Source organism: Triturus cristatus, chromosome 7 (genome assembly GCF_964204655.1).
Source record: "Triturus cristatus chromosome 7, aTriCri1.1, whole genome shotgun sequence".
NCBI lineage: Eukaryota > Metazoa > Chordata > Amphibia > Caudata > Salamandridae > Triturus > Triturus cristatus.
In genome coordinates, this window is record NC_140590.1 from 400,306,234 (window position 1) to 400,333,522 (window position 27,289).

Sequence of the window (27,289 nt, forward strand, 5' to 3'; positions counted from 1 at the left end):
GCACGTAAGACATGTGCGAAATCTACAGCCAATCAGCACTTAGGAATTGTGCGCAAGCACTAAGATTGGCTAAGGTTCAGTCAATGCTGCAATCCTAGATCACCTTACACATTACACGTCCCTCCAGCTCTCAAACGGCTCCTAGAATACATTCAGCCGTGGGATTGGCTGTCGCATGCCCCGGAAGTACTGACTTTACAGACAAATGTGTTTCATGAAGAGGTCAACAGTGGTCGAGCTGAATTTACTGATGTATGAGTAAGTAACGGGTAAGGCCTTATTTCACCTGCTTGACGCCACGGGGCGTTCCTTAAATCAAAATGCTCTTAAAAATGGTCTTATGTGGGTACGCAGCCTTAGAGCAAGGTATAGGGTGGGATCAAGTTGGGGGTCAGAGGAGGCCGTAGTATGCAGCTGGTTTTACTGGGCTTCCGTGTGAGATTACTCTGTACTAGTACTACAGCCCTCAGGTAGCCTGTGTATGTTTCGACTGCTCGCTGCTGACATCAATCAGTTGGAGGTGATGATGCATCTAGGTGCAAGAAGTCACGCATAGGGCACATGTCACAAAATAATTACCTAATCTCTCACAAACCTTTTTATTTTTAATCTTGTACAGGATAGAACAGTAATTTTTGCACTAATAAAATGTACTTTGACTATACCTCTGTTCTCCCTATAACACTCATCAAAAGACTCCAAGAGCTCTAGGTGAACCTGCCTAGCACCATGAGAGTGCTGGTGCAGGAGCAACCCTGATGATTTAGCAGGTAATGGGTTGCATCCTTTTTTTTTATTAAGGAACTTCTCCTTCCAACAACGTTTCTTTAATCACTCAGTACAATGGATCCGGCTCGTTCGTATGGTGACTTCTAGAGAGTTCGAGCTTCCGGGTCCTTTTCTGTTTTATTTTTATTTTTTTGGGGAGTCAGTTGTTAAGGAACTGCAGACGTTTGTGGTTAGTGCTGTCGTGCCTGAAGAAAACCTTTACCTTAAGGTTTTTGCGCCGGCCTGGTGAAGCAGAGAGCACGGGTTTCAAGCCTCCCAAAAGGCACTCGGTTTAAGCAGAAATGGCCATGACAGTCAATGCGTGTTTCTAGAATGCCCATACTACAAGTACCCAAAGTAAGCATTATGCCTTCTTCCATCTAAAACTGGGAAGGCAGCTGGCGCATCTCTGTTACTGGTGGCGAGAACTCTGGATGCCTGAATTCTCCAAGCGATACACATTGTGACTTTGGTCCAGAGGAAGAGGCATCAACTCTTATTCTACGAAGCGCAGCGATTGATAAATAAGGCCATCAACCTGGAGCATGGGGGCACTATTGTCAAGATAAACATTCAACCCAAATGGTTCTTAAGCTACCTTTTCTTGGTGGAAAAGAAAAATAGCGTTTTGAACGGTGATCAACCTGATCAGCGATTGGGTGTTCTAGTTGCACTTGAAGGTGGAAAGCATACATCATCGTGCACGATGTCCTTTCTGAAAATGACTAATGGTCAGAGTGGACCTAACGGGCTCCCATTTCTTATTTTCAACCCATAAAACATTTCTTCAGTTTTTTTATGGAGAAGATGAGGCTTTGAGTTCACAGACTTTCCCTTCAGACAATCATGGACCCCTTTATCCTTCACAAAGATGTTGGCCAGCTTTGGAATCTGTCCCGTGAGGGGTGAGGATGATTGTTTACTTAGATCATCACTTAAACCTGACCTTTGAATTGTTGTAGAGGTTAGGCTTTAGCTCAGTGCCATAAAGTAAGTCCATCAACCTTCTTTCAATGTGACTTTCCTGGGCTTCATAGTAGACTCATATTCTGCTCAGTTGACGTTGTCACAACAGAAAGTGGGCACATTAGGAAAGTACAGTGAGAAACAGTTTTGCTCAGACCCTTAACCAGATTTGTTGTCCTATTGACTGCATTGATTCAGGCGATACTGCAGTGTGTTGCTGAGGTTAAAATACTCCCACCTGAACCATCACCACTTATTTGGTTATTGTTCAGCTCTTAATGTAGGCTTGGACAGAACTGAGTTAGTGGCTGTAGCTCATGGAACCCTGGAATGGTAAGACCATTTAGGTATAGCACCAGGATTGGTGAGACATGGTGCCATAACTCTGACCCTCTGAGAGTGTATTGTCACTGGTAAGGCGTATTCCGACCAGGAATTGGCCCCCCACCAATATACTTTGTTGAACTATTGTCGGGTTCCTTCATGATCAGACCGCTTGTAAAGGACTAGGTCATTGGCACTGTTCCTCTGAAGATGGACAGTGTCCACACTGCAGTGTATCAACTGTTTAGGCGGCAGGCCAAACGGCATGCTGACGTAATTCGCCAAGGATTTCTGGAACTTCAGCTTGAGGAGAAAGATTTGGACAAGGTTGAGTACCTAATGGTAAAGGAGAATCTGGCATGCATAGGGGGTTCTTGTTTATTTCTGCACAGCAGCAACTGAAAATTGAAAATCATTGAGTCTGATTGAACTGATGGGGATTGTGCCAGACTGACCCGTTTGCATAGAAATTGATCTTCCAGCTACCCAGATTTTTCTGTTGGAGGCCTGATCAAGAATCGTTACAGTATATGCCTTCCTTCAACAATGGGGTATAGGCCAATTATGCCTTTTCCACATTGTGTAATAATCGCCAGAGTGGTAACACTGATTAGGAGACAGTTGGTGAATTTAGTTTTAGTTGCACCCTTCTGGAGAGGGCAAACTTAGGTATGTCATGTGCATGTTATTTTCCTGGGGTTTTCTGATCCCTGTCTTTACTGCGCTACTGACAAATTCAGTCACCCGGGATGTCTTTCAGATCCTTTTTGTGTCATGGCATGGATGATTTCAGGAGATCCTTGGTACTCTAAGCTGCATCATCTGACAGGCCTGGTTCAAGGGTGAGGATAAGTGTTCTTGTTTTGCATGCGATAGATGGACCAGTTGGTGTTGGTGATTGGGTTTGGATCACTTGGGGGGGGTGGGGGGGGGCAGCCGCTGCCCCATGTTGAAGTTTGTGGCAGAGCTTGCAGAAAGTGGTATGACTTACAGGACAATAAGTTGTTTGAGGACAGCCATTTCAACGACCGAACCACCCGCTCGGGGAACATCTGCTGGTGTGTAGTCTTTTGAGGGGCATTGTTTTTTTGGTCCTGTGAGGGTCCATGTATTATTTTTGGGCAGTGAATAGAATATCTAGGCCAATATTTACTAGATTCTGAAATTGTGATACCCAAATATCGAATCCTTAGAAATCTCTATTTGGGAATAGCAAAATGGAATGTATGTAACCTCCCGATTTCCTAAAAGCAATTCCTATGGATTCACATTCGCTATTCTAAAATTACAAATTAGGAAATTGCAAAAGTGCGATTTCCTAATAGGAACTTTCGAAATGTACACATATTGGCCAAATGCATTATCATTTTATAGATTTGTTTGGATTATTCATTTATTTCAAAATTCTTTTTGTAAGTAATGCTGGAACAGGGTAAGATCAGTGTTGGTAGACACTGACTGACTTGTATCACATTTGTGAGAAGTTTGTAAAGGCTTTGCTACTCAAAATATTTTATGAAGCACCTGGAGAATGTTGCTATAACTGATCTTTCTGCTCTCTCCTGCCATGCTTCTGCTAGGCCTAACAGTGAACTTGATTAGGTCAATGCCACAATGGCAGTACACACTGCTGGTCTGTTTCTACTTGCCTTGTCCTCTTCCTTGACCTGCTAGTGATGCTCTTGATTAAAAGCTAAAAGAATTATTGATGGACAGAATGCAGAACAATGTCATACATTCACCCCAGTACAGAGATCTGGGACTAAATCCATCGTTTTTTTGCTCCCCATGCCATTCCAGTTAGGACCCAGCCATATGCAAATCAGTCTTGACCCTGTGCCCAATGGGAACAGTCCAGCCCAAACTGCCAGGCCAGATCCTCCCTGAAATGGAAACAAGCATCCTAGGACCGGTTTCGGGGTTTCACCCCTCTTCAGCCAGGATAGCTTGATTCCAGTGGCATGGAGAGCACGGGACTCGTGTCTGAGCATACCCGTCCCACTCGGGGTGACAAATGCAAAACAAGCATGGCATAGCCAATAGGTCTCGCCTTTGAGACCTTATAAGTGCTTAGCTATGCAGCATATAATCCTGGGTGGTGTGCCGCCAGGGATTGAATAGCTATACAATTAGTATTTTTGCCATTCACAAAGCGCATGAGAAGCAGCTCGCTTCCAAGGACATATACTTATTGGTACAACAGGGTGCAAGGGCCTGCAGCAGCCACCTTGCCATTATGTAAAGTTATTTACATAAATGCCAGCCCGCTGTCTCCTACAAATGTACCAGGGCAGGTCGTCCACAATGAAATGTATATCTCAATACATTAAACGCAATGCATTATTACATAAATTTCAGCAGACGTGCCAAAAAACTGATGCTCAAAGAACCAAAAGTGCATGCTGAGATCCGCAATAGCTGTGAGAATAGCCAATATATACAGAACTCCATAGGTAGAAAAGAGGTCTAGTAGAGGCAATATTATGTGCACATTAACTACAAGTCAAACACATGACAAAGATTAATGCTAGGATCTATAGAAAGAGAATCAGAAGCAAAAGTAAAATATGAATGTCATTGTCCAATTTGTTCAGTGAAATCAACTTGAACCAGAACAGAAAACTCAAGATGAGAAAATCGGAAATGTCTGTTTTAATCAAACATGCATAACCAGTGTGACATGCTAATCATGCCCTCAGAGAGAGTGCTATTGAGGCGAAAGTAACACATACCTTCCAGCAAGAGATCGTTAAAAAAAGACAAAAAACCTCGAGCGGATGACCCCGGGGACTCCGTTCTACATATGTAAAGAAGCCATAAGTGAGTAAACAACGCTGAAGAGAACAGAAAAGAAACAAGCAGGAAGTGGGATAAGGGAGGGGGGTAGGGCACGTCGCGCGCACTAAGGCGGAGAGAGGCAGAGAGAGGCACGCAGGCTGGCAAATGGTGGGCACTTTCGCGGCCGCTTTGATGTTCTCAGTGGCCGCGCGGCTCACAGAGAACATCAAAGCGGCCGCGAAAGTGATCACGCAGACTGACAAATGGTGCGCGCGCCCGCCGCACATGCACTGAAGCTGGAGGCCTGAAAAAAGCCACTAGTTAGCTCTTCCAAATCCCGCTTACTAAAACTCTCGCCAGAGCAGCGCTAAAGTGCTGGCTCAGGCGAGCCCTAAATAACTATTGATGGACAGAATGCCAAACAATGTCATACATTCACCCCAGTACAGAGATCTGACACAGGCGCGATAATTGAAGCCACATGCCTCGCTGTGGCGCGCGCACCACTCGCGGGCTTCTTTTGTTTTTCAATAGCGATAACTTTTTCTTTCGCAATCGCTACCACTTCCTGTGACTTGACGACTATGTCTCCCACAAAGTCTACTGCGGGCTCGTGGCTTCTATTAAACGCAGGAACAGTGTGGGAGCTTGCCTCTGACTTTTGCACAGCGACAGCGCTTTTAGAAAAAAACGCAAAACGCACACATTCGACTCTTTTGCAGAGACTTGCAATTGGGACGGTGAAACGTGATCCCGGGGCTTCAAGAAGCAGTCAGCACAATGTGTCTGTCTTTCCCTTTCATTTAGCTTCTTTCCCCTAACTCTACACAGACTGGAATCTGTTCAGGCGAATGTTTGTTCTTTTCACTTCACTTTCCTTCCTGTCAGGGTTTTACGTGGGCCTGAATTACCCCCGCCCTGCCTCTCTCCAAAGCGCCTGGTAGAACCCAAAAAACGCCATCCTCTAATACGGAACGGTGCACGGGTGCGGACCGGGCTGTAGGGAGGACAGTGTTCAGCGCTTTACTCTCAAAACAGCCCCGTCCATGAAGTTAGCAGTGCTGGTTGTTCTTCCTGTGCGAGTGTTTGCCCCTGTCTATATGTCTGCTCCGATGAACACTTGTGTGCACTCTATGTAAATGCATGTGTGCACACTGCTGTATCAGTGTGTGCTCTGTCGCGTTATTGTGTGCATGTCTACGTTTTGTGTTACCCTAGGTGCTCTAGTGTGAGTATATGTTATTTTTTCAGTGTGTGCACCCGCTTGTAGTATCATGGAGTTGGTGTGCGTGTACGCTCTTGTGTCACTGTCGTTACACTTTGTTCCTGTGTGCGCATACCTTTGTTCGTGTGTGGGTACATGCTTTTGTGTTTGTGTCCACTTATGCTTCCCTGTCGCCTCTGCATCACAGTGTACGTGTACTCTTGTGTTAGCACGTTTGTCTTACGTCACATTGTGAAAGCTTTTTTGTTGGTGCATGTGTACTCATTGGTCAGAGTGTGCAGGCGCTCTTGAATCAATATTTGTGTGCCCCAGTGTCACTGTCTTCTTTTGTGTCATATTGTGCATGCACACGAATGTCAGTTTGTGTATGATTGGTGTCAGTTTGTGCATGTCTGTGCTTTTGTGACTGGATGTGTATGCTATTCTGATAGTGGTTGTGCGCTTGGATCAGTGCGTGTGCTTTTCTGTCAATGCATGTGCTCTCGTGCTTAAGTGTGTTCTCGTGTTAGTGTGTGCACTTGTGTGTTCTCCTGTGTCAGGATGTGTATGTTCTTGTGTCCAATTATGTGCATTGTCAAGTGTCAGTGCTTTTAAGCTCGTGTGTCAACATGTGTAGCTTACGGCAGTACTGTATATGTTTTTTTGTTTTTTTTTAAATTTCAGTAGATTTTTTATTAATATTTTGTCTTTTTCTCCCCAAAACCCAGGACATATCACATATAACATAACACATACATAAGACAATTAACATGCACTCTGTGTCGCTAGTTGCTACAAGGATGCCCACTCTGGCTATGTAGGTTGAGTTACAATAGTCTATTTTGGCTATCTTCCACCCGCTGTCCTCTTATGGTTCATAAAAGCACCGAGAGGGACAGGGAGAGAGAGGATGGGGTAGAATGAGAGTTAGCGTGTTTACTATTGTCTAATGTGGTTGCTATTCGGGTTTTTCTGCTGGGCTTATTCAGGGCGGATCATACGGGTCTAGGTATTTGTCGAGGGTTGCCCACATTCTCCTGTCGGGCTGTCTCCATGGTGAATCCCTTAGAGCCACTGTATCGGCTCCCCTAAGGTATGTCACCCGGTTGAGCCATGCTTTAAACTTAGCCTTGGAGGTGTCTTTCCAGTTATTGAGTACCATTTTTATTCCTGCTGTTCTGTTAGGAGGTAGAGTAGGTCTCTGTCATGTTCGGAGTCTGTATCTGTCCTAATGAATGCAGTTACTAGGGTGGCAAACTCGGTTTTAAGGGTACAACCTAGCATATTGTTTAAGAAGACAAAAATCTTCTTCCAGAATGCCTTGACTTTTGGGCAGTAGTATATGAGATGGGCCAGGTCCCCCTTACCATTATTGCAGTTCCAGCACTGATCATTGGGGTTTAGTCCCAGGGACGCCAAACGCGCTGGGGTCCAGTAGATTTTGTGTCTGTGCTAGTACCGGGGATATTTTGCTTTGTGTGGGGGAGGACCATAGTTTCTGGATCTCATTTTCGTTAAGTGAGTATGTATGGGCTTGTAAGTTTGTGTTCTTTAGTGTCAGTGTGTACTCGTATGATTTTTATGTATGATCTTGTAGTGTCTGTATTCTCTTGTGGCAGAGGTTGTTTTCTATTGAGTCAGATTCTGTACACACGTGTCAGTATGAAGGTACTGTTGTGTCAGTGTTTTATGTGCTTTTGTATTCCCGCGTATATGGTTGTGTGTGATGGTGAACTGGTGTCAGATAGTGTACGGACGTGTGCCAGTGTGTGGGTTTTCTTCTGGCATGTGAATGTACTCTTATGCCACTGTATGTGCACTATTATGTCAGTGTATATGTATGCTCTGGTGCCTGTCTGGGAGCTGCTCCTGTGCTCTTGTCTGGGTGTTCTGTGGACAGTATATGCATTCTTATGTATCACAGCATGTGTACTTTTGTGCTACACTATGTATGCTCATGTGTCAAGATGTTCTGGCTTATTTCATAGTGTGTATGATTTGGCTTCTGGTTGTGTTCTTATGACAGCGTGCGTGTTCTGGTTTCAGTGTGTATACGTTGTTGCGTCAGTGGGCATGTTATTGTGTGTCACACGCAGTAATGTTTATTTTGGGTTTTTTATTCGGGCCGGAGTTGCCCCAAAGGCAGCTACTTTGTCCCAATTACGTTGTCCCGATTTTTAAAACATTTTTTTTTATTTAAAATGTGCCACTTTCATGTTGTAAACTATTGACAAGTATGTTTACGTAACTTTCTTGTCCAGGGCGCACTGCCTGTAACGTCTCTGAGGGGGTTAAAGTGCCCGATGCAGAAATCTGTGTGAAACTTCCCAGTCACGTGTACCAACGCTAGTAAGGTATTTCAGGGCACGGGGTTAATGTGCTGAAAGCAGAGCTCTGTGTATCAGGAGAGGTCACAAGTTTAAATATGTTTAGTCCGTATTTATTATGCTTGTTGAAAGTGGACCCTGGCACTGTCGTAACTCACACCTCAGCCTCACCTCCGCGTACTCAGTCGGGTGGGAGCTTATGGTGGCATTGGCTTGAGAGTCCAGACGAAGGGCAGCTGCAGACACTGTCTGATTAATCAAGCCAGAGATCAAGCACAACAGACCTCTCCGCTCCAGCCTCAGTCTCCAGGAAACGCGATGCCTTTTTGCCCAATTCTTCTGCCTGACAGGAACTGCAATGTAATAGATCTCGCATTTACGCGACTTGGAACAAATTGCATTGTAAATGACAATGCCTTTTATTTATTTGTTTTTGAAGCATAAATAAAAGGCATTGTCATTTACAATGCCAATAGTTTAAACTCGCGTAAATATGAGACCTATCTCGCATTTGCGAGAGTTTAAGCTACTGGCAATGCAAAAAGCTCACACTTTAATAATGCGAGACCTATTGCATTGCAAATGCTTGTTTAAGTTTACACTTGGTTACCACCAGATCTGATTCAGTGGGAATTACATTTCCTAAATGGCCATTTTGTGACAATTAGGAAATGCAATCAATCAATCAATCAATCTACTTGTAAAGCGCGCTACTTACCCGTGAGGGTCTCAAGGCGCTGAGGGGGGGGGGAGGGGGGGGAGGGGGGTGGAGGTGCTGCTACTTCTCGAAGAGCCAGGTCTTGAGGAGTCTTCTGAAGGTGAGTAGGTCTTGGATCTGTCGCAGGAGAGTAGGCAGGGTGTTCCTGGTCTTGGCGGCGAGAAAGGAGAAGGATCTGCCGCCGGAGGTCGCTTGTTGGATGCGAGGAACAGCGGCGAGGGCAAGGCTGGCAGAGCAGAGTTGGCGGGCGGGGGTGTAGAAGCTGAGTCTGCTGTTGAGGTAGGCTGGTCCGGTGTTGTGGAGTGTTTTGTGTGCGTGGGTGAGGAGTCTGAAGGTGATCCTTTTGTCGACGGGGAGCCAGTGTAGGCCTCTCGGGTGGGGGGTGATGTGGCTGTGGCGAGGGATGTTGAGGATCAGACGGGCGGTGGCGTTTTGGATACATTGCAGTAGTCGTAGGTGTTTGGCTGAGATTCCTGCATAGAGTGCGTTGCCGTAGTCCGGTCTGCTGCTGACGAGGGCCTGTGTCACTGCTGTTCTTGTTTCGGTAGGGATCCACTTGTAGATCCTGCAGAGCATGCGGAGGGTGTTGTAGCAGGAGGAGGAGACGGCGTTGACCTGCTTCGACATGGAGAGGGATGAGTCGAGGATGATTCCTAGGTTGCGTGCTTGGTCAGTGGGTGTTGGTGCTGCTCCCAGCGTGGTTGGCCACCAGGAGTTGTCCCAGGCTGATGGGGTTGGTGCGAGGATGAGGATCTCCGTCTTGTCTGAGTTCAGCTTCAGTCGGCTGCTCCTCATCCATTCGACGATGGCTTTCATACCCTTGTGGAGGTTGGTTTTGGTGGTGTGCGGGTCCTTGGTGAGGGAGAGGATGAGCTGGGTGTCGTCAGCGTAGGAGATGATGTTGAGGTCGTGCTGGCGGGCCACTTGTGCGAGGGGGGCCATGTAGACGTTGAACAGTGTCGGGCTGAGGGAAGAGCCCTGGGGTACGCCGCAGATGATGTTGGTGGCTTTAGAACGGAAAGGTGGGAGGGGGACGCTCTGGGTTCTGCCGGTGAGGAGGGACGTGGTCCAGTTGAGGGCCTTCTCTTGGATTCCGGCTTCTTGGAGGCGTGTCTTTAGTGTGTGGTGGCAGACCGTGTCGAAGGAGGTTGACAGGTCCAGGAGGATGAGGGCTGATGTTTCGCCGTTGTCTAGTTGGCGCCTGATGTCGTCTGTGGCGGTGATGAGGGCTGTCTCAGTGCTGTGGTTTCTTCTGAATCTGGACTGGGACGGGTCTAAGATGTTGTTGTCCTCGAGGTGGCGGGTCAGTTGTATGTTGACGATTTTCTCGATGACCTTCGTCAGGAACGGGAGCAGGGAGATGGGCCGGAAGTTCTTGAGGTCCTTTGGGTCTGCCTTGGGCTTGAGAAGGGCGTTGATCTTGGCGTGCTTCCAGCTTTCCGGGAATGTAGATGTCTTGAAGGAGATGTTGATGACTTTCCGTAGTTGGGGTGCGATAGTTGCGTCTGCTTGGTTGAATACGTGGTGTGTGCAGGGGTCTGATGGTGATCCTGACTGGATGGAGTTCATGGCCATGCGTGTCTCGTCGTCGGTAACGTTGGTCCAGGAGGTCAGGCCGTTGACGCGGGTGGTGTTCGTCGGGTGGGTGCGGCCTGTTGTTGTTGGGGCGGTCGGGGTGTTGAAGCTGTCGTGGATGTCCACGATCTTGCGGTGGAAGAAAGTGGCCAGTGCGTCGCACAGTTCTTGTGGGATGTCGTTGGCGCTGGGGTTGGAGAGTTCCTTCACGATGCTGAAGATCTATTTGCTGTTGTGTGCGTTGTTGTCTAGGCGGGCTTTGAAGGAAGATCTCTTGGCGAGTCTGATGAGGTGGTGATGTCTGCGGGTGACGTCCATGTGGGCTGCGTGGCTGACTGGTGTTTGTTCGTGGAGCCATTTCTTCTCCAGTTTTCGGCATGCTCGTTTGGAGGTCTGGAGCTCTTCGGTGAACCAGGTGGCTTTCTTGCTGGTGTGGTTGTTGGAGGGTTTCTTGAGCGGGGCGAGGGTGTTGGCGCAGTCGTTGATCCACTGTCTGAGATAGCGGGCATCGACGTCTGGGTCGGTGTGGTCGGTGCGTGGGGTCTGGGCGAGGGTGGTGGTCAGCTGGTCCTCTGTGACTTTGCTCCAGCAGCGGCGAGGCAGCTGTTGGGTGCGGTGGTGCATGGTGGCCTTGTTGAAGGTGAAATGGATGCAACGGTGGACGGTCCAGTGGAGTTCGGTGGTGTGGTCGAAGGAGATGTGGGTGTTGGTGGAGATGATGGGGTCAAGCGTGTGGCCGGCGTACATCCAGTTACCGAATCGCAAATAGGTAATCCCTATTTGCGATTTCCTATTTTGCGAATCGCAAAAAATGCAAATTTTCCTGGGTAAAAATCGCATTTTGCGATACCATATGCCTTTCATACACACCAAAAAGGCAGTTTTTGCATGAAATAGCAGTGTCAACCCTTAAGAAATGCAAAATTGGTTCCTAATCTCTTTCCTGGTCTAGTGAAGATGCTAATTTGATTATGCTGCTTTGCTTGTTATCGTGCAAAAGGCTGTCAAATGTTTGGGCCATTGACCTTTCAGACAGAATGTTTACTCTGTAGAAGGCCATGTTTAGATGACCTAGATCATCACTTTCTCGCCCAATACAGTTCGGGTTTTATGTGAGCATAACAAGCATGCTGGGTACATCATGTGAATTTACTGTTAGCGCAGCTGACACTCTGAATTAGAAGTAGAACTACAGTGAAAATGGCAATAATCATGGAAGGGTGTGCCAGTCAACTTGTGTGTAGTGCACTTTCACTTAAGGCCTTTAAATATGCTGGAGTCCTTGTTAAGCGTTTATCCATACTAGGCCAGATGAGTGATGCATGTGGCAGATATTGGAACTTCGATTATTAGGTCTTGCTCCTGTAAGTTGATATGAGTTTGGCAGTCTGGTTCAAGAAGTCAACTTTACAGGCATTCTGTTTCAAACCAATACGAGCTGCGTGGCCTTTGACACGTCAAACAAGCTTTCAAGTTGCATATTACTAGCCCATAGGTCCTTATCGGCACTATTAAATTTCTTAGTTATGAAAGTTAAGATTCTATTAAGGACCAGGAGATGAGGGTTATCACTCCCAACAGTGGTCACTTGCTCCTCCCAAGTAAGTTGAGAGCTGGAATATATTGTGCCGTTAGGTACTAAGGATAAAGGAATAAGTCTTCACATACCTGAAGCTGGTTCCTTTCAAGAGAACTAACATACTAAATTCATTGGTTGGTTCTAGGTTGCAGTCAGAAGCAAGGGCTGCTGTGTAGTGAATAAAGAGAGAAAAATGCATAATTCTCACTTCCCTGCCATAATGAAAATCTTAATTATATTTCAAATGAGCTTGGAACCCCTCAAACAACTGTATGGACTCTTTGATAACATAACTTTTGTTAAACTATACACATGGGCTCTCTTTCGAGAGAATCCCCAAAATGTAGAAATGCTCTACTATATATTGGACAGTGAAAATGAATAGTATAATTGGGGAACGTTAAGAATTCTAGTACATATACATTTATTAACATGAAAAAAGATGTCTAGGCTTTTGGTATTAACAATTATTTGTTTCATTAGGTTTTTACATTTTCATGAAAGACGGAGAGAGTATTATTATTCTTGTCCTGATGAAGGTGGGATTCCAGTAAGTATCCACCACCGAAACGCGTCGACGCTTGTGTCTTTAGAATTGGTTAGATCCAGGAACTACCTCATGCCGAAATCCACTATGAAATAATAGACTGATGGTTTCATATATATTGATTCTTGCTGGAAATAACCATTCTTCGATGAATGTAATGATTTCACGCTATGTTTTTGCTCTCTAGTCCCTTTTCTTTTTAACACACATTTTTATATTGTATTTTATCATTGTTGATAATTGCTTATGTGATGGTATATTTTTAGTAAATTGTGTGAATTTTTATATCATTTTAGTTCTTGTCATTTTGTTACATGTGGTTCTTTGGGTTTCAAACTGAAGCTTGAGTCTGGATTAAAATTCGGGTGCCTTCAGCTCTGGTTAGGATGAATGATGATTGATGTATGTATGACACAATAGTATACATTTGGAAAAAAGGTGTTCGCTATAGATACCCAAAAGAATATCTTTTTTTACGTAATTCCGATTCCAGGCCATATCTACACGTTAAATTCCAATCATCCCAGGTCACCAGAGTTCAGTCTTGTCACGAAAAAATAGATAATGGGCCAATGCATCCACGCCTTACTTAAGCAGTGGGCAACTTTCTAGGAAGGTAGGAATATCACTTTTCACTAAACGTATTGTACAAAACAAATTACAATGTGTTCTAAGCACCACACGCACCCTAGCAGTGCACCTCTCATACCGACAAGCACTGTGCGCCAGACACCATGCTCATCCATCAAGGTAACAATCGTGCCAGTAACATAATGTGTTCCAAGCACCAACACAGTAATTATACCACGTTAACTAAAAGGCATAATGCACTTACCCCCTGCTAAGTGACCACCTTTCTTATTTATGTATGAGGAAAACTTTAGAAGTCGTTGCATCGAAATTTCATTTAAAGAATGCACCAATGATGCCACAACATACGACGTGGGCCTAACCTTCAGTGGCCACAGCCCCTCCTACCACCATGAGCCACAATTGAGAAAGAAAGCACATTATTGCCACCCGTGTATACTGTACTGTTTACCACAGCATCTTCCGATTGCACTTAAAAGTTGGCATAACCCCATTCCACCCCCATAGAACATGTCTAGCACTAATTCAACTGTCTTTTTTTTTTCTTTTTTCTTTTTCTATATACAGGCCAGCGACTTCATGCTGACCGAGGTCATGCCGAGGAGTACCTTCTCATCACCAAAGGACAACCATAATCCCAGTAGCAATCTCCTTCACTTGCTCCTGATCTGAAAAGCGGTGTGATCGGCCTAGAAACAATTCGTCAAAGGGCCTTATCCTAAAAGCAATTCGTAAGTTGTTTCTGTGTGGCACAAACGGAAGGCCACGCCACCCAGACGTTACCACTTGCGCGAACGGCGAATATGAATCCTGTGCCCCATGTGCAGAACACAGTCTCCCAGAGACTGCACGAAACTCATGACATCCGTGCTGAAGAAAGAAAGTTAATGGCCCTCTCCAGAACACGCGTGACAGCTGATCTTGTGAGTTACTTATTTTACAGCTAAATACAAGCCAGATTCTGCTAGTTTCAGTACAAATAATCACACTGACAACCAGCCAGTGAAAAATGGGCAAGGATGATTATTAAACAAGCGTACGCTTTCCGAACAACATTTACAAATATGTATTTCTTCAAACATGATCCTTTCACAGCCTACCCCTGCTAAGGATTCTTGTTTGAAGAATTGCTTTCAGCAGCATTTCTCACTCACTAACAGTGAAACACAGATCATAACTCCCCACCCTGCTTTCTCTTGCACCTAGACGTGACCCTCCTCCTTTCAGCACAAATAGATTCTTTGCCAGTCACCACCAGTGTTACTGTGGAGTGTCGGATTTGCAGCTTCTGGGTACTTGTGTGTGGACGTGGTATGTGCTTTATTCAAAAACCCTAAAGGATGAAGTTAGGATGTCTCCTAGAGAGTAGCATCTGCCATTCATAGTCAGTCTATCTCTGCTGAGCTGTCAGTCCTCATAGCGACTACTTCAGCACAATACATTATCTCTTCTACCCAGGCTGAGCAGCACGTTTAATACCATACTAGTCCATAGTGTAATACACTTTTTCTTACAAGAAAGGGATCTCTTTGAATGTATGCATATTGAAAATTTCAAAAGATGAAGGATGAGTAAATGTTCTATTTATTTCAGAGGGGTGAATGGTTCCACCTCTTGGCAGCAGACTATTGCTCATAGGCCCACTAATTCGCATTATGTAGTTACACATTACATAATCGCTGTTTTTCTTTTTTTTGTGTGTGGTCCTGCACATGTAATGGGTGTTAATTTAGCAGATAAGTTATGAGAGATTTTAAAACATTATAGTTTCAGAATACAGTTTGAAAGCCACATACTGCCTGTGACTAACTCGCATTCGAGTATGCCTCTTCACAGTGCATTTGTGTGGTTACAAGAGCAGCTGAAATCCCCAAAGAGTACACGTTTTCTCTGTTCTGTTAGTAGGTTAATCTACCAAGTAACACTAAGATCTCTAACAGAATGGGAGTTCTCACTTTCCCCTCACTGGACCCTTCTTCAATATTCACTTTTATTTTCTACAATCAGTTTCAGAAATCGTTATAATTTCTTGGGCTTGCTTAGTTTTCGAAACCTGGTTAACTGAAGGAAGCTATCTTCCCGCTTGACTTGTTTTTATCAGTCTTATGTGGCTTCCTATTCTGGGGCTCCGCAGGTTGTTGCACATCTAAGCTAACCTGGTAAAGTGATCTCTCCTCGCTTCTTGACCTTTCACACCAACTCCTAAACTCCTTCATCTAAAGATGCTTATTTCCCATTCTGCACTTGCCATCTGTCCGGATTGTCTATTCTCTCTCAGATATCGCAATCAAATTGCCATCCATGCTTTGATTCAAATCTCCCATCCAAGAATGATCTCTCCGTAGTTTACTCAGTGTCCTTGCGATTAACTTCCTGAGTCTAGGCATTAATGAAAGTCACTGTATTCTAGGAGCTTCCAGTGTGTTCAAAGAAGGATAGCAGCTCCATAGGTTGTATTGTCTGCTATTGTATACGTTTCAGGATTGTAATGGTTTGATCTGAACTTACGTGAGTATGCTTTTTTTTTTTTTTTTAAGTGTTTTCCTTCAAGAACACTACCTAGGATAAAGTTGTTATGTTTGGAATACTCTCTAGAACATTTTGCTTGTGGAATTTAGTCTTCTGACGTTAAAGATTAAAACCTTGAATGGTGCATTTGTTTCTCACTTTGTTCCACCTGTTATTCATAGCCCTTTCCTACCTTGAGAAGATTTGTATCCATTGGATTCACTCTATGCCCTGAACTCAAACTATTTTTTATCAATAACTACCTTAACCTAACATACATTATAGAAAGAACAAATATATGTACAACTCGTTGTCCGAAGCTCAATATCCACTGATACTACCAGCGACACTAGTCTTTCTTGAACTTTCGCCCACTCAGCCCTTCCTTCAGATATGCCATGAACTGGGTATTGATCTGTGCAGCCAGCTCCCACTTGTGTTGTACATTATATCCTGCCTCAGACTTTCTTAATGTGTAAAGTTCAATGCCCATTGGAACCACCAGGCCCAACCGAGTCAATTCCATATCCAGTCATTATTTTGCTCTAATAAAGTTCCTCTTTTATCAAGACTTTGTCTCGCCATCTGCCACTGTTCTTTTGAAGGCCTGTGCAAGCCACATTGTTCTTGATTAGGGGACAATGCTGCATTTTCCTCTTCCTCAAGACTAGTGATCAATATCCCATTGTTAGACCTGGCATTTCTTGCCGTGGTTACCCCCGACATTTTGCCTCTACCTCCTCTATTTTTGATGCTGTGATGGATTTTGTTTTGCTGGCTTAGATGCTTTGGGCCCTTTGCCACTGCTGATCACTGTCAAAGTGCAAGTGCTCCCTGTATAAAGTGTTATGGTAATTAGTTGTCCATGATTGGTATGTTTGCCTTACTAGTAAAGTCCCTAGTAAAGTGCACTATGTGTGCCAGGGCTTGTAATGCAAATGCCACTAGTGGGCCTGCAGCACTAATTGTGCCACCCACACTAGTAGCCCTAAGAAGAGATCTCAGGCTTGCCACTGCAGTGCCTGCGTGCAGCTTTGTAACTGCCTTGTTGTCCTGGCAAGTGCATCAACTTGCCAGGCCTTACCTTCCCTTTTTATACACATCAGACACCCCTATAGTAGGCCCGCGCTACCCCCCTGGGCAGGGTGCAGTGTATGTGAAAGGTAGGACATGTACTGAGGTGTGCACCATGTCCTGACAGTGAAATACTGCCAAATTCGTTTTTCACTGTTGCAAGGCCATCTTGCCCATAGGACAGAATGTGGAATGCTGGGTCCCATGTTTTCAGCATATCTTCCCATTGGCATAAGATGGAGAGATGGAGTTTTGTGTGCCTGAACTCAGAATTTAATAACGCCTCTTATTGTGAAGATGGTTTTTGAATTGTGTGTTTAGAAACCACGCTGCCTGGTTGTGTATTGCCTGTCTGGGTTTGGATGTCACCGGATCTGGAAAGTGTCCTGACCCCAGGGAGGAGTAGGTGAGACAGCAACAGGCTGGCCTGAGTTTCATGTGGGGGGAGGAGTAGCCCCCTGGATGAGAAGAAGGCTGTGTTGCTGCCCCCAGAGGATGGCTCCACGTCCTGCTGAACGTCTGGGCCCCATACCCCAACTATCAAAGGAACAGCGTGTGCACTGGCAGGAAGACACCCAGGTCTGGTTTGGACCAGGGTCAGAGCCCTCTGAACACAAAGACTTTAAAGGCATTTAGGGGTATAAATGTAAGAGCTGAAACCCCTGAACTCAAGACTGAAATCCATACTGAAAAAGGATTGAAACTACTTCGTGATCAAGAGGAACCTCTGACAAAGAAGAACAGCTGAAGAGACTGAACAGAAGGACTGCACTTGCTGTGTGTTCTGGGGCTGGCCTGCAGTTTGCTGATTTGACTGAGGAGAAGACAAGCGACTTTGCTGTGTGCTGTGTACCCCTGCTTGAGAGGACTTTGCTGTGTCCTGAAGTAACTTGTCTCCAAAGCCTCGAGGAGAGCTGGTCCCCTGTTGTGGAAACTCGGGGACATAAGTTTCCAAGTGTGTCTCAGCGACACTGTGTGCATGTGCTTTTTGCATGCCTGAGACTGCTGTGTGAAATGCAAAAACAACAGTTGATGTACAGAATGCAGAACAATGTCATACATTCACCCAGTACAGAGATCTGGGCCTAAATCCATCGTTTTTTGCTCACCATGCCATTCCAGTTTGAACCCAGCCATATGCAAATCAGTCTTGACCCTGTGCCTCATGGGAACAGTCCAGCCCGAACTGCCAAGCCAGGTCCTCCCTGGACTGGAAACATGCGTCCTAGGACCGGTTTCGGTGTTTCACCCCTCTTCAGCCAGGATAGCTTGATTCCAGTCGCATGGAGAGCACGGGACCCACGTCTGGGCATACCCTTCCCACTCGGGGTGACAAATGCTGCTGTGTGGTCTGTGGTGCTGTTTACGAGGTGCCTCGTGACTGCATTGCCCCCGCAGCGTGAAACATCGTCCACGCTGCTGCATTGCTGTGTGTCGCCCGAGCCGTCATCGTAACTGACGCTGTGAGTAAAGATCGCCGGCCAGAGCCGCAACGTGCTAAAGGATTTCTTGAAGCTAAGGAAGCTACAAGGTGAAAGGGACCATGATCGTTGTTGGTCGAAAGGAATCTGCCCAAGATCGTCAATGAAGGAGAAGGCAGCGCCGTAACCTATCCGGCTACAGCGTCGCCGAGCAACAGAGCTGCATCGTGATTGGGATCGCCCAGCAGGACGTCTGACAAGGTGGGAGGGAGGGAAGGGGAGAGGGAATATCATTTTTTTTTTTTTTTTTAACAACCCCCACCCGCAGGTAAGTCTTGGACTCCGGTGGGAGCTGCAAGCGTGTGTGCCCTGGGGAGGCGTGCAGGAGGAGTACAGGAGTGCTCCGATCTCTCTCCTGCTGCACCCCTTTAAGCTTATGACCGTTGTCTCTGCTGTTGGTGCCTAGTGGTGCCCGAGTTGACCGCGCAGATTGGCTTACCGCATTATTCTTGCATTATGAACTGCCTTATTCTTGCATTACGAACCGCATTATTCTTGCATTATGAACTGCCCGATTCTTGCATTAAGGACTGTCTTATTACTACATTACGAACTGCATAGCATTGCATTAGGACTGCATTAGAGATCGTGAATTGCTCATTAATACCGCAAGAACCTACAAGTGATTGCTGGCCTAATAACAGGCAAAGCGAAATATTACAAATACGCATATGTTGGATTACTATGGTTTGGTCTCATCGTATTCCTTTATATAAAGTTACCGCTATTATTATGAAACAAGTGTGGTGTTCATTTGTGGTGTTATCACTGTGTTACTGGGAGTGTGGTTGCAAATACTTTACACATTGCCTTGGAGATAAGCCTGGCTGCTTGTGCCAAGCTACCAGAGGGTGAGCAGGAGTTATCTAAGAGTGTCCCTCCTTACCCTGACTATAAGCAAGGGTCCTATTTGGACTAAGGTACCTACCTCAGCCAACTAGAGACCCCCAGTTCTAACACCCATCAAAAATGATGGTCTCAAGATGAGTTTCATACTCCATCTGAAAATAAACTCAAGAACATAGAGAGTTCTTGCCAGGTTCTTCTGTAATCTACTCGAATGACTCCCGTTTTGCTAAGGTAAAGTGTAACTGTTTGAAGCATCAGATCATGGGACTCTTTAACCTGGCTTCCCAGTCAATTTGGCCACTGTGTCTAGCCGACAGTTGCTTTTGCCCTTTCTTTGGAGGTTGACTCTGTATACTCATTAAGTATGGATCTCTTTGTCTTCCTTCACGTCCAGCACCCAAGAAAAAACAGTTTTGTGTAGTCCATGATGCTGTGCCAGAACTCTGTCCAGACCTGAGCCCCATGCCGTCTTCTGTGGTTCTCCTTGCTTAATCTACATTGAGGGTCCTGCTGCTTTTCAGGCTTGACAATTTAGGGCTTTGTGACTCCTCACATCCAGTTGAGATATGGGCTGATCAAGCTGTTGTGGTCCAGAGCCACACAGTCATGTCTGCATCTTAGTGTGTTGACCACATCCCATCCACCCCCCCAAGAGTCTGTTTTAAATGGACCAGTGTACAGATTTTAGCATCTCCCATGCAATTCACATTCCAAGCATTGTATAAAGAGGCTATCCTTTCTTGTACAGTTTGTATGTTCTTGATCTATGATTACTATAAGAGAGTTAGAATGGATCAGAGTGACGATGGAGTAAGCATCTTTCGAAAAGTACATTTCTGAATAAGGTAAGTAGTGGTGAAGGACACATTGAGAGTGTGGGAATCTGGAAGGGGCAGTGATGTTGGAAATATACTGTTGGTGACAGCCTTGGAGGAGACGTGAAGTATATGTCTGGAGAGACTGAGAGAATGAGTCTGGAAGGGAGGAGCATAGTGGATTTTGAGAGACAGTTATATTGTTAATTTCTGAATGGTAGGGAAAACGCCATCTCACTTTGTTAGTATCCTGAAGTTTTAACCTTTTATTTTCTTTCTAGTGGTGTCCCACGATGGAAGAGAAAAGCTTGCTGGGCAAGCAGTTCTATTCCCTGGAAGAGTTTAGCACATTTTTCGACAAGTTGTGCATGGATACTAAAGCCCTGTTCTTCGTCAAGAACTCCTCCTCCCTTAGCAAGTGCAAATGGGCGAGTAAGCCACCGTCGCCTGAAGTGGTGGAGGCCTTGAAGTACAACTTTCTGCGGGTTGCTTGCAAGGAATTAAACGCCAACATCAGGGTGGACACGTAAGTGGGTTTTTCTCAGATGCATAAATTGATGTCCCCTGTGGGAAAGTAGAGGGGTAGTCATGCTGCTATGACCAGTAGAGGCAAATAAGATGTCCATGGAGAGTGATGGGTAATAGTCCATCCATAAAATTCAGAGATGAGAATGGGGGTTGGGGAGCCATGGGGGTTTTCTGTGGGTATGGATTCATGAGCTATCCATGAAAGGCAAGAGGGTAAACAAAGCTAACATTGGGTGGCAATTGTTTAAAATAATCTGTCCAGTGGAAGATCCAAAGATTTTCTACATATTTATATATTAAACACAGTATCACAAAGAAGTGCTGGTCCTAGAGTGCTGGTGTAATGTCCCTGAATGCATCTTGAATAGCGTAATGCAGTTTGAACTTATCATGGATCCTACTAACTAATGGTGGGATTTTAAAAAACCAAACACCCTGCTTACAAGTTTTAATGTTTCTTGCACCAAGTCTGTGTCAACCCAAACCCCTCCGTTTCTCAGACTGCAGATACCATCTTCCGGTTGTTGTACCCCCCCCCCCCCCCTCTTCCCCCAGCCGTCGGATTTGGGTCCATCTTTACTATCATACAAACAATCATTGGCAAACTCTGTAGGTGTTACCTAAGTGGGACATGAGGGTAGGAAGGGGAAGCAATAATGTGGGCAACCAACTCTGCGGTAATGTTGGTCAGAGGGGGAAACCAGCAACTGGGTGGGAGAGGCAAGCATCCACATGGGACGGTAGGATGAGATTGGGCAAGCAACAATGCTAAACCGGGTGGGAGGAGGCAAGCAACAACAACTGGAGCGAGAGGATGGGAGGGGGCAAGCAGCATGTCGGGACAGGGCAGGAAGAGGCAAGCAACAACACTGAGTGGGACAAAGTGGTGAGATGGCCTTCAAACACATGCACTCGTACTGGGGGGGCTGCAACAAAAAAAGTAGCTCTGAAAGCACCAGCAATGGAAAGAAACTGGACAAAGAATAATTACTCTGGCCATGCTCCATGGGAGGGACAAACGCATGAAGCGGAATTGAAGCCTGCACACACTCTCCCCTATAACTAAACAAAATGTCTTGGAAGCGACAACGCTTGCGCTGTCTCAGGCAAGACCAAAAAATGAGAACTAAACCCGTTGGAAATCAGAGCTCTACTGCTTGATGACTGATGGTTATGGGCTTAAGGGGTTTGGCTGACATTTTCAGGTTTCATAAACTGACTCCCAGTTGTTATCAATTTGTGATTGTTACCCACTTTTCAAAGTCAGAATAGACTCAATGTCGATCTGCTTAAAACTCATCCTATACATGTGTGGAAAGACTCCATGGGGCAATCTGCTACTAACTAGTAGAAAGTACTCTCCTGGCTGAGGTTGAGTTTTGAAGGTTTTGGCTTTGGTTACCCTCACTTGAGTACAACAGAGTGTATGTATACATCTGCCTATTTTTCTGATCACGGCTTCCTCATCTAAGATAGGTCTGGACTACTGAGTCAAGTTTAACCTTTGGTCTTCCTACTTGTTCTGTATTTGAAAAGAGAAAATGTTTTAATTCATTATAGTGGCTCTCTTTTATGTAGCTGTACTAGGCACATAGCTGAAAACAATTGTTTCTACTTTCAGAGAGGCTCCTGGTTCGTAATTAAATGTAGGTCAGTTTTGTAGTTACACAGAGACCCATGCTTGATGGTCTCAGATGTCCATGTAATATATGTGGATGATACAGATGCATAAAACTCCTTATTTTGATTATGCGGCTAACCTGGGGTCCGCTTTGGCCTGTGTCTTAGGTGACCTTTTCTTGTAGGCTCAGGAGGCAGACATTTTAGTTGGCCTCCCCTTCACCCCTCCTCAACAGCCTGTTTCCCAGTGTACTGTCTCCACCACATTAATACACCAGAGTAAAATGCAGGCTTTCTTGTTTAGGAAGCTCTGCTGAAAGGACTCACAAGACACTTTGCAATCCATTTAGAGTAATCATGCAACTCCCAAGCAAACTTCCTGAACGGACTTACTGATTTTCATTTTCAATTCTTTATATCTTGAGCAGAACAATTGTTTTAAGAACTTGCATTTGTAAACCAGAGCAATTTATTTTTGTGACCAACTTCAAATAGAAAATGTTATTTCTAGGTAAATCCCAAAAACGTTGATGTATTGATCTAATAGCAATTTTTAAAAAGTGCTTCTCAGCAAAAGGTTTATTTTTCTGTGGTGAATTCCTTCAATTTTTATTTTTTTTAACTAATTTTGCGGGACATTGTGTTTTGGGTACAAAAGAATCCATTAAATTAAAAAAGAGAGAACGCAGTTTTAGGTGAACTGTTAAAGTGACTGCCATGTTTAGTTACCCATTTCTCAAAGGGTGGTCAGTGGTCCGACTCAAAAGCTACAGGTACTTTATTCCCATTCATTATTTAAACAGTGCTGCTGCACGTCTGCGAAGCATGTGTGCTGGTGGCATGCCAAAGGCAACCCATTCTTCATTGGTCTACCTGTTTCCTTTCATATTCCTCTCAGGAACTGAACTTTTTGCTAAAGACTGATGCCAAAATTCCTCTCTCCCATATGGCGACCATTTTGCTTTTGTTTATTTCTACTACTCTGGCTCAAATGAACTCAGATTCTAGTTGCTTAACCCTTGTTCTTTAACCAGCCAGTCTTTTGAACTAGATATTCTTCTATTCTTAGTAGCTTGGTTGGAAAGGTTTCTTTTTAAGTCATAATTAATATATCCCTGATGAATATCAAATCTTTTTTTTATAAAACAGACTAACAGAGTAGGGTGGCAGCCATTATTAAAAGTAATATTTTGATTACCTTAACCCTAGCACAAGACCTGTTTACAGTCTTAACATGTCAAATTCATCACAATTTCAATATTTTTGACCTGTCACCACACATATACATGGTCTTCTTCTTTTTTTTCCTCTCACTTCCTTAATTACATCTAGCTCTAATATAATGATGTAGGCAATTTTAACTACTGTAGCCCCGTAGGCCAAACAATTTTCAGACCCATTAGTGTCTTTAAATAGAACTCAAAATATTCAGAAAATAACCCTTGTTAAGATTCCGTATATAATACGGACATAAATATTTCCCACATACTTCCTTGCACGTGGGCTGACTATTTTGTCATTAAATTCTGAATCCCTGTATGCCGAATCAAGGGTTGTCAGAAAAAAAAATCAGAAGCTTAATTTACGTTGGAATATGGTTCTTCCTGAGGAATGTATTAAAATCTTATCTTATTGCCCCTATATTCAAAATAGGTCTGCTGAAGCACAAGCATGGCCTTTGAATGTTGGCTGCACTCTGCTACCAACATTCCTGTGCAGGCAGTATCAAAATTGACAGTAAACCGTATGAAATGTTCCCTTGATGTTCCCAGTAACAAGAAGGTCAAAACAAAATTGCGACAGAACAGAAATGGAGAAGAAACAATGAGGGAGCCAAACTAGAATATAAAAAGAAATCACAAATTATACGGACCAGAGTAACACTAGACTAATTTGTTATTCAAACACAATTTCTGCAAAAAAATCCACTAAAAACATTCTTTCCAAACAGTACATAAATGACCTGATGTGTACTGAATTTCAATAGAGATTTCCCCTTCTCAAGCGCTCTGTGAACAACTAAAGAACTATTTTTCTGGAGGGAAAATCTCTCCAAAGAGGAGGTCGAGTAAGGCCAATTTCTCTAGCCATCAGTGAGCTTGTTCCTAATACAACAGTGCTTATGGATTTCTCCCTTTCTACTTATTTTAAATTATTTATTTATTTACAGAAGTTTTCATAGTCGAAATAGTACACAGAACAAAAAGAAGATCCCTAAGTAGGGTGAGATTGTCCCCTAATGATGGAAGTGCAATAGTGTAACAAGTTCTATATTTACAACAGCAAGCAGTTAGGTAGGCAATAGTCACAGCATCAATTGGTAACAACATAACCATTAAAGCACCTACTCACATCTGACAATGATTCAACCAGGAGCACAAACCCCCTAGAAGTATGCATCTTAACATCATACAGATGCAATAGGGGAGTAAACGACGATTCTCATGATATTAAGGAGTGCACGCAGTGAAGACCTGATGTCTTTTGGCCGACTAGTAGGGGATAATATGGAGTAGTATTCTGATTGTTCATTGCAATAAATGATATCTAATGACTAATCTTTAGCTTTTGGGAGTGGCTTCTACCCCATAAACAAGCCACTCTACTTTTAATCAGCAGGAGAGCCTCAGACACCAGACGTCTAATTCTTGCAGGCAGAGGGGAGGTGTACCCCAGCAACGTCCTCAACGGTGTTTATTGTATTACCAAGTCTAGAACGGAAGACACTTCACCCACTAGGCCAGTATCGCAGGACAGTGCCAGGCAAGATGTACAAAGTTTGCATGGGTGCTGCTGCATCTCGGGCAACTTGAGTTCTCCAACATCCCTCCTTTTTGGAGAAGCACAGGGGTTCTATATAACTGATTAAATGAAGTGGATGCAACCCATTATTAGGGAAGATTGCTCCAGCTTGCGTGTAAAATGATGCCAAGTCTTATCTGATAGAGCAGCTTCCTCCCTTGCACAAGGGGCTACCGCGGGACTTAAGCCTGCCCAGACCTTTAGAGCTTAGTGATGACCTTTTTGTTAGTGGTAAGTGTAAGGAGTAAGGACAGCTTTTGCATGACGTTGGTTCCTGTGGGAAAGACACAAAGACTGTCCTGCACATTGCCCTTAGTTTATAGTAAAGCAAAAGGTCCATGGCCATAACATTGTATCTATTGTCAATATGTGGGTAGATAATGAACATGCACTCTGGGAACAGGTCAGCCAGTGTTCACATGCCCCATTGCTTAAGTCTGTCACGGATCAACTTTTCCTTGGTGAGCTAGTATAAAGGTTAGTGTGACATAGACTGTTCAGGGGCACACAGAATGGGGCATGTAGCTCTCTTACAGATTTTGTCCCATGCCAAATTAAGTGTAAGCTGAGCAATTGATTTATAGACCATTTCGCGATGCACGCTGTCCCACGGCTACCATCAGTGGTACAGGAGCCAATGTATCACGTTCAGTGGCCATAAAGGGAGGTAGGTGTAACCAATAAAATGCTAACTGTGCTTGGGCACAGAGTTATTATAATTCAAAATCTGGTGCTGTAAGGCCACCCTAGTCCTACAGCAGCGTCAACACTTAACATTGGATCCTGGAGAGAGCATCTGCCCATACCAAGTGAGCAAGCGCAATCGCTTGGAAAAATGATGGAGTCGGCGAAATAGGAATATTGAGGAATAGGTACACCACAGTATGTAGTGATGGCGGCAGGTACTTTTAAGGCCTCTATCGGCGAATTACCTGTGATATGCGCCAGCCCCTGACTGCACTGCGTCTCAAGTGGGAGGCGGATCTGGGGGCACCCATTGCGGACAAAAACTGGGAGGAAATCTCGGAGCGACCTTGGAAGTGTTCCCGAAATGTGTGTTTCCAGCTTATCCAGTTTTATGTTTTTCACAGGGCATACCTCACGCCTAGCAAAATAGCTGAGTACTTTGGAGGGTCGGATGCTTGCCCCCGGTGTGACCATGTTGGGGCGACTTTTCTCCACATGTTCTGGGACTGTCCACGGGTGGTAGACTTTTGGCGTGAAGTGACGACTGTACTGCTGACTGTGACAGAGAGGGAGTTGGAGGTGGGTCCGAGGGTCTGCTTGCTGCATTGGTTCCCGCACACTGCCAAGACTAAGGTCACCAGCCGGTTTATTGACCTGGGGCTGGTCCTGGCCAAGCGGGAGCTTACTTCCCATTGGAAGACGAGGCAGGGGCCTAATTTCTTGCGCTGGAATAGGGAGATGGAGAAATGGGCAGGAAGCGAGGGGAATTATAGACTATGTCTGGCTCGGCGTAGTGGAAATGAGAGGTCGCAAGAAATGGCCCGGGCATGGGTGGCACTCCTGGAACTGTTCAAACGGCCAGCTGTGGACGATGAGGGGGATCCTGAGGAAGGGGATGTGGCTCGGGTCCCTTGAGACCCCCTTTTTGCAGGGCGAGGGGAGGACCCTGGGCCCGAGATAACTGGCTTCCCCCTGTGCTCTTGATGCATTTTCTGCTGTGCCCCGCGGGAGGGGAATCTGACAGGTGGCACGGGAGGCTTTATTGCTCACTTGATTATGATAGATACTGACGGCATGCTTGGGTGGGTGGTTAGGGTGGGGGGTTCTGTTGGGGGGGGTTGATGGGGAAAGGGGCGGGGGGGTATTTTGATTGCATCACACCATGGTAATGGATCACCCCTGTGGATGGATTACATTACAGCGCAGATGCCTTTTGTTATGAGAGGTGTGCCGCTGTACTCAGGTTGGTGGACTGGTTGTTATCCTACGAACTGGCTTATCTGGAGGGCTGGGTAGCGAGCACGGGGATTGAATGTGTTACCTTCTGCAACCCAATAAAAGTCTGTTTCAAAAAAATAATTAAGGAATAGGTACACCAGCTGGGGCAATGACGGTCAGTGCTTTATCCTATCTTCTATTTTCGACACTGCTGTGACATAAATCTGATATAACATAATTTTTATCTTGGATAATCTAAATGCCCAAACATTTAACAAAGGATATGTACCAAAAGAGAGGAAATTCCAGAGAGAAAGATTGCGTGCTGAG

At 45.0% G+C, this 27,289-nt stretch overlaps 1 protein-coding gene across 6 annotated transcripts in view; it reads left to right on the forward strand.

The window, feature by feature from the left end:
• Positions 1 to 27,289, forward strand: part of LOC146809787 (uncharacterized protein ZSWIM9-like) — a 126,677-nt gene that overhangs the window by 50,652 nt on the left and 48,736 nt on the right. The window contains exons 1-4 of one of the 6 annotated variants that reach the window (XM_085616638.1): positions 197 to 269; positions 12,723 to 12,789; positions 13,945 to 14,300; positions 20,386 to 20,630. In XM_085616638.1, coding sequence (XP_085472764.1) covers positions 14,181 to 14,300; positions 20,386 to 20,630 — 365 coding nt within the window. In that variant the 5' untranslated portion in view covers positions 197 to 269; positions 12,723 to 12,789; positions 13,945 to 14,180. Of the gene's footprint in view, positions 1 to 179; positions 270 to 2,823; positions 2,901 to 12,722; positions 12,790 to 13,944; positions 14,301 to 20,385; positions 20,631 to 27,289 lie in introns of those variants that run through there. The other 5 variants (XM_085616640.1, XM_085616641.1, XM_085616639.1 and 2 more) reach the window with 5 other exon arrangements.